The 7,988-nt window shown below is 32.7% G+C and overlaps 1 protein-coding gene across 1 annotated transcript; it reads left to right on the forward strand.

Annotated features, from left to right (window-relative positions):
• Positions 1-3,069: 3,069 nt before the first annotated feature.
• On the forward strand, positions 3,070-4,254 carry LOC131637864 (uncharacterized). Its single transcript, XM_058908432.1, has 3 exons — positions 3,070-3,135; positions 3,359-3,721; positions 4,156-4,254. Exons 1-3 carry the CDS (start codon positions 3,070-3,072, stop codon positions 4,252-4,254), a joined length of 528 nt encoding a protein of 175 aa, XP_058764415.1.
• Positions 4,255-7,988: the final 3,734 nt, after the last annotated feature.

A 7,988-nucleotide genomic window follows, 5' to 3' on the forward strand; every position in this document is an offset into this window, starting at 1 on the left:
TATATAAACTATAGTACTAGTAGTTAAGGACTAAAGTGGAATTTCACTAATAAATATATAAGGGACTAAGGAAGGGAATTAGGTTTTTGGGAAATCATTCGTGCAATTAGAGGCTGAGGAAGGAGGAAGAACAAGGAAGCCACTAAGAGAGTTCCCATAGTCAATCAATTTCCGGAATCGAGGTAAGGGGGGAGAATCGGTTCTTTATAGGTGATTTAATCATGAGAGGGTAGTGAGGAGTCCTTATCCTCATAGGAATTTATATGTTAAATTCTGTCTGTGTTTAATTATTGATTCATTGGTGGTGAATTGTGTGACTGAATGGATATATTATCTCTGTTGGTTATTGCTGTCATATGGTTGTTGCTATTGTTGTTTTGTTTTTGTGCCAAAGAGAATTAATTAAGAACCGAGACGGTACGGGAATGCCGTAGTTAATTCCATTTCTATAGACCCGCCCTTGTGTGGAAATGTATGTGTGTGTAGTGTGTAGTGTGAGTGGGGGCGGTGGCTATAGGGAATAGGGGCCACCGCTGTGTATGTGTGTGTGTATTGTAGAACTACTTATTTTTTTTGTAGTTTCTAATCTTAGCAACTAGTTATCAATATAAGCAATTCCCAGTAATTCCTTACATTAGCCTAATGGAATAAACACTAACGGTGAGTATTAGTAAGTAATTAAGTAATCAATTAGCAACCTTAGTATACTAATTCAGAAAGCTTTATGTAACTAATCCACAAGTAGTTAACTAGATCAGTAGTAGGAAATTAAGTAGGGAGAGCAATGAATTAATAAATAGCATTTACATCTTGGCAGAGAATTAGCTGTGTGTTTTATCAGGATTTTGGTGACAGGAAAAGAAATTGAAAGTGTATTCACAGTATAGGTATCAGCTATGTGTGGATTAATAATTAGCAGGTTTACCCGGAATAATATAATTATTCGTTGTGTGCTGTATTTTGGACAGCGAGTGTAATTCCGAGGCAAATTATGGTAAATGTTGTTTATAAGTGATCAGGAGGATCGTGGATCAAATGGATCGTATAATATGCCTGACGTATATTTTGATATGTATATTGTTTGTTGGTGCATTACATGTCATAGCATTGAGACTGCTAGGTGAAAATCTTTGGTGGATGCCTAGTAGGTCCGGACTCACTTGTGGAGTTGTGTTGGAGATAATTCGTTGCTCAGTGGAGTGTATGCGAATCATCCGGATTCCTTGCGAATCGGGTTCAATTGAATGAACCGTGTTTTGGTACCACATGCATTGTGTCAAGTCATTGGGTCACATTGCATCATTGTAATTAATTACCAAATTGTGTTTGAAATTATAATTATATTGTGATTTTGTGGTATTGTGTGATTGGTGTGAGTACTACTCCTTAACATGTATTAATCACCGTTATTTATTGAATGTAGTTCTCACCCATGTCTTTCTTGTTTACTGTGTCTGTGCTTCTTCGGGAGTACAGATAACCGAGGTACTTAAGCTATACGTGGAGTACGTGTTGCTTGATCGAGTCTTAGGAGCCGCTCTGATACGTAACACGGGAATTTTTGGGGATTTTATTTTAATTATTCTTTTATCGGATTTTGTTACGTATCATTTTCTATTTCTTAATTTTTGGAGAACCACCAGTTGAGGTGGATTTTATTTATCGGTGGCAAGTGTGCCGTGATTTATTTTAAATAAACTATTTCCGTTGTGTTAATTATTTTTAGTGAGAAGTGAATTAATAAAATATTGAGAATTTGGTTTTCTGGTTTATTGGAAAAGTGTGACATTCCACTTGTGTTGAATTACTCTGATATTATTATTAATATTTTACCGTATATTTAAATTGGGAAAAGTGGGGTGTTACAGTTGACACCGTTGATTCAAGGTCAAAGCAGAGTAATACAAAATAGGCAGTGCAAGATGATGGAAATTCAATTACAGAGCAAGGCAGTGCCCTAAAGAAGACAAAAAGAATCCCAATGTGTAGATCGGCTTCAGTTGAAGAATTTCTCAACGAAAATGGGGTAACTCTTGAAGAAGTAGATCAATGTCAAGATCTTGAGGAGGAACAAAATGTAATGGATGAACAAAATGAGGAAATTGAAAGTGAAAAAACTGAAGGTATTAAAACTTGTTTGTGTCATGCATTGCTTTTTATTATTGTTGCATTCAAATTCGATTTCGCATTTTAATATTTTATCTAACACAGGGACAAATAAGAAAAAGACACGTGGACCAACACAATGTTTGAAAATCCATGCTAGAAAGAGTGAGGATCGTGAAGAGGTTGTCTTAGATGATGATGGAGAGCCTATTGGACCCAATGGTCGAACCATGTCAGATTTGAGTGGTTTCCTTGGCACTGTCGCGAGGAATTCAGACTTGTGTCCCTTAACTTATACAAACTTCAGAGCTTTGAAGAATGCTAACCAAGACCGTATATGGGAATTTGTTACTGTATGATCAAAATGAGTTATTTTCTCATTTTGTTACTTAATTGGTTACTTGTATATATCTAATTCCCTTCTTTGTTGTAGGATAAATTCGTTATCTCTGAGCATGGACATAGAGCAGTTTTCTCTCGGATAAATGATGCTTGGAGGCGTTACAAGAAATGTATCAAAAAGAATTGCTTTTAAAAATACACTACTATGAGTGAAAGATTGAAACATCGTCCCCAGACCGTACCTATAGCTCATTTCAAGCAATTGGTTGCCTATTGGAAAAATGGAAAAATCCAAGATAATTTTACGACTTATAGATTATAATTTTGGTTTCCTATTTGATATGTTATTGTCTAACATTTGGTTGCCTATTGGTTGCCTATTTGTTGTTCCTCAATGTAGAAAATTAGCAAAGTTAATGTTGTGAACAGAGCTAAGCAAAAGTATATGCATCGTATGGGACAAATAAACCTTGCAAGGATTCATGCAAAACGGGTAGTGTGTTTATACATTCGTCAATTTATAATTCTGTATTGGTTGAGTGATTACTAATTGTATGTGTTTAATATCAACCAATGTAGCGTGCAAAGAAAAAGGACAGAGAGGAAGTTAGCCAAGCAGAGATGTTCATTGAGACTCGACAAAGTCGAAAAGGAAAAAAAGTGGATGAGGAAACACAAACTGCAATTGTAAGTACAATTTATTGTTTTCAAACCTATCAACATCTGTAGGCTGAAACTACTAGGTAGAAACTTCTAGGTAGAAAATCTGGAAACTGCTAGGTAGAAAATCTAGAAAATGGTGTTGTATGTAGAAAATCAGGAAAATGGGGTTGTATGTAGAAAATCAGGAAAATTCTGTTCCAACTGTATGTAATATTCTGTGGTTATAATGTGAATATTTTTTAATTAGGATAAGCTTCAAGATTATGTTAAGAACTCGACCGAATCTGAGACATTTACGTCATTGTTCGGGAAAGAAAAATCTGGTCGAGTACGTTGCTATGGAAGAACAACTACACAAACCATGTTTAAAAGAAATCAAGAAATTTCGGTTATTAAAAAGCAGCATAGTGATAAAGTGGATGGAATGAAGAGGGAGATGGATGACATGAAGGTACTTTTTAAGACCATGATGAAGCAACAAAACCCGTATATGAGTGACGAGGAGATCTCTAATATGATGGCATCTGCGTTGGAAATTACCACTAGTACTACTGAACATCATGCTGATCCTATTTCGTCAGCGCCAACTCATATTCCTCGTTGTGAAGAGGTATATTGTAAACTACAAATGATGTTGTTCCTGTTTTTTCCTTGTACAATCCTGTTTTACTTGTTATGTTGTTGTTGTGATAATTTTATGCTGTTTTTTGAGCATAATTCCTTGTTTTACCTCGCCGTAATTATCTGCAATCTGCCTTTTTATAATGTTCTAATTTTCTGTTTTGTTCTGTTTTGTTTTTATCTGTAATCTGTCTCGCTGTAACTCATATTCCTGTTCTGTTTTTATAATGTTCTGATTATATAATAGAATTGATTATATTAAGAATTGGTTTGAAATGTTCTAGAATTGGTTTGAAATGTATAATAGAATTGGTTTGAAATGTATAATTGAATTGGTTTGAAATGTATAATAGAATTGATTTTATAATGTTATAGTTTGGTTTTATTTTATCATTGCTTATTTATATATCATTTTTCTTGCAGAATGGTGATGAAGAAGCTTGTGATGATGATCAAGATATGGAAGAAGAACAAGAAGGAGGTTGTGATGATCAAGAAGAAGATGGATATTATGATGCATGAGTTTAAGATATACTAGCTAGTTGTACCTGTTTTATGGGATGACTATTAAGAATCTTTGTTTTTAATTTGGGATGACTATATTTTGGCGACTTATTAGTCGGTAGCGCATTTGATGTAGACTTATATATTTTGGCGACTTATTAGTCGGTAGCGCAATACTTGATGTAATAGTTTGGTGACTTATAAGAAAATGTCGCGCACACTAACATGTTTTTTAGTCAATATATTTTGGATTTGTGGCATAATGTTGCTTGTATAGTTAGATTTTAATTTGATCTAACATAAACTTTTTAAGCCATTGCAAGTAGAACACAATTATATGGCACAAATAGAAAGCGTGGCAGTACTAAATATAGTAAAACCATACATAAAATTAGCCACGGTTTAAATTGTGGTCATACCTGGGAAACTAGAGCACGTTTTACATTATATATGAACCGTGGCTAGTCTCAGCCACTGTTAAAAACTGAGGCAAAAGACAAACCGCGGCCATAACCTGCATGCGTAAAGTGTGGCCTCTTCCAGCCACAGATGCAAATAAAACATGGCACAAACATGGAAACTCAGGCCTATACTTTGGGCCACGGCCGCATATCCCACAGTTTGATTATCGTGGTTAAACCGTGGCAACATCGAATTGCCACGGTTATTTTGTATATAGCCTCGGTTTTCTGTGCGTGGTATCAGACCTTTTTTCTTGTAGTGAATTATTCAAGAGTTTAATTCAATTATGTCGTTCCAACATCACATTTCTCCTCCTCGGTTTTTTATTCCTCCACCCCAACTTCAACCTCTTTCTCCTCTTTAACTTTGGTTTCATCACAATTGCACGACCTTCGACAATGTCAAACATAGTTTAGAGCACCATATGCAAACAAACTCATGTTAAACATTTTCAATACTTTGCAACAGAAAATTACGAAACGTCTCCATATTAAAGAAAACCAACAGAAGATTCCAACTCATATAATTAGTAGTTCATAAGTGGTGTTGCAACATAGTCACTCTGGAGCCCTTGCGATGGGCGTTCCAATCGACTTCAGATCACAACTATCAAGATCAAGAGTGTTACCAAAGAGGAAATATCATCATCATGGTAAAAACTCTTATCTTAGTGACTCTGGGGATAAAGTTAGCATTCATACACCACCAAAAAATAACTTTATAAAGAGGTCTTCGTCCACATTGTTCCCAAAAGGGACACGAGAACGACCTCGTTGATCACGCCTCTTCACATTGTAGAAAGAAACCATTTAACAAAAACATTATTGGTTTTTATATACATAAGTCTTTGGAGAAGCTCCTAAAGCTTCTAACTTATGGTAGGATTGGAGATCCCGATAAACACTTTGACACTACTACAAAAAAAACCATTTTACCTTGGTTGGAAAAGAGATTTTACCTCGGTTTTATAACAAACTAACAAAGGGTGGTATGAAAACTCGCCACTTTCCCCTCGGGTAAAGTTCCACTGAGGGGAAAATTGTACTAGTCATGGGTTGGATCCTCAATAACAACATTTTTTAGATTTTCAAAATTGCGCCACTTTTTACCTCGATTTTAAATAATAACTGAGGGGTATAGTCATGTTTACAAAAATTCAATTTTAACAAAAAAATATGGTTTAAACCTGCAAAGTATCAAATTTGTTGATAAATTCTAAATCTTCATCATCAACAACAACAACAAAACATTACATCTCAACAACAAAAACAACAACAATAACAACAAGAACAAAATAAATATAATCTTTAAATCTTAAATCTTAACAACAACATCAACAACAAATAAAGGAAATCAATAGAATCGTTAAATATTAAATTTCAATAACAATAACAACAATAATGTAAAATATCTTACTTGATACAACTGCAACTAACAATAATAATTTACTTTCATGCTTTCCTAACTAACATTGAACATTTTTAACTAGGAAATACTGGAGAAAAGATTACATTAAGAATCAACCTTGAAACCTGCTATGGCTTTCATTATCATTGTTTTCATTATGTTAAGTTTACATTTCAGCCCTTTGCATCCAAGATGGATAGTTGTGGCATTCAGTTTCTAATTGGTTAGTGAGAGTTTCATGCAGATCACTAATGTTTCATGTGGATTGATGAGTTGGCAATGTCTTGACCATTGTTACTTTAAAAACTAGTAACAAACCCATGCATTCACACGTGATCTAGTACGGGACGCGCATTTGTTTCAGATTTATATTTTTTAATAGAAAAATGTCTGGTTACTCGTGAAAAAATAATAATTGAATGTATAATTAATAAAAAAAAATTGATCAGTAATTTCATGTTCTCGTTAATAATCAATATTTTAATCATTAACTCCATATTCTCGTTAATATTCAATATTTTGATCAGTAACTTCAAGTTCCTGATAATATTCAATATTTTGATCAGTAACTTTATCTTCTCGTTAATATTCAATATTTTGATCAGTAACTTCATGTTTGCGTTAATATTAAATATTTAAATCAGTAACTTCAGGTTCCCGTTAATATTCAATATTTTAATCAGTAACTTCATATTCCCGTTAATATTAAATATTTTGATCACTAATTTCATGTTCTCGTTAATATTTAGTATTTTGATCAGTAACTTCATGTTCCCGTCAATATTTAATATTTTGATTTAACGGAAATGTTTTTTATTTAAAGATGTTATGTAACATTTTTTTTGTTGGAATTGAATTATAAACGATACAGTCTTCAAAAAGTAATATATATATATATATATATATATATATATATATATATATATATATATATATATATATATATATATTATTGTTTAAAATTATAGTAGTGAATTTAGATCAATAAAAGATTTTTTTTCCCGTATACCATTTTTGAATTAAAAATATTTGGATCATAAATACCATTTTTCATATATAAAAAATATTTAGATTAATAATATTTTTTTCTGTATATAAATATTTATTTTGTTTAGGTATCGTTAACAAAAATATTTGAATCAATAGTAATTTTTCTCTCATATATATAAAAATAACATTGTTTAAAAAAATCTATTAGACTAGTAATATATTTTTCCCCGAATACAAATATTAATTTTTTGTAGGGATTGTTTTTAAAAGTATTTAGATCAACATAAAATTTGACTTGACCCATAACAAACACTTGACACATAATTAGACTAATAACTTTTATTTTAGAAACTAACTAGTGAGAAACCCGTGCATCCGCACAGGTGCTGGTGTGAGCCGCGAATATGTCACCAGTTTATCATGAGAAATCAAAAAAGTTATTAGAAAAAAAGAAAAAATATAGATGACAAGAAAATTGTATACGTTCTTAAAAACTTCTATTGTTTTAAAAAACTATTTAACACATAATTTATAAAAAACAATTGCGAAAAATAGAAAAAAATTAGGATTGAAAGAGTTGTAATAATAAAAAGATTTTTAAAGTTTAATAAATGAGACAAATAAATATTCAAAATTAAAATTAGTTGAAAATCAGTAGAAACATAATTTTACACGATACTGCTATGTTACCCGTGCGTTCACACAAATTTTGGCCTGGCTACCCGTGCGTTCACACGGTACTGGTGTGTTACCCGTACGTTCACACGGATTTTGGTATGATTACCCATGCGTTCACACGGTAATGGTGTGTTACCCGTTCGTTCATACAACAATGGTGTGTTACTCATGCATTCACACGGGTACTAGGGTGATACACACACTTTTGTCAGATA

Source organism: Vicia villosa, unplaced genomic scaffold (genome assembly GCF_029867415.1).
Source record: "Vicia villosa cultivar HV-30 ecotype Madison, WI unplaced genomic scaffold, Vvil1.0 ctg.002102F_1_1, whole genome shotgun sequence".
Lineage (NCBI taxonomy): Eukaryota > Viridiplantae > Streptophyta > Magnoliopsida > Fabales > Fabaceae > Vicia > Vicia villosa.

What these genes read in the sequence shown, in the direction of transcription:
- LOC131637864 (XM_058908432.1), top strand. Translation starts at nt 3,070, where the DNA reads ATGTTCATTGAGACTCGACAAAGTCGAAAAGGAAAAAAAGTGGATGAG. An exon ending in AGGAAACACAAACTGCAATT is followed by an intron (nt 3,136 to 3,358) that starts GTAAGTACAATT and finishes TTTTTTAATTAG; the next exon opens with GATAAGCTTCAAGATTATGT. An exon ending in ATATTCCTCGTTGTGAAGAG is followed by an intron (nt 3,722 to 4,155) that starts GTATATTGTAAA and finishes TTTTTCTTGCAG; the next exon opens with AATGGTGATGAAGAAGCTTG.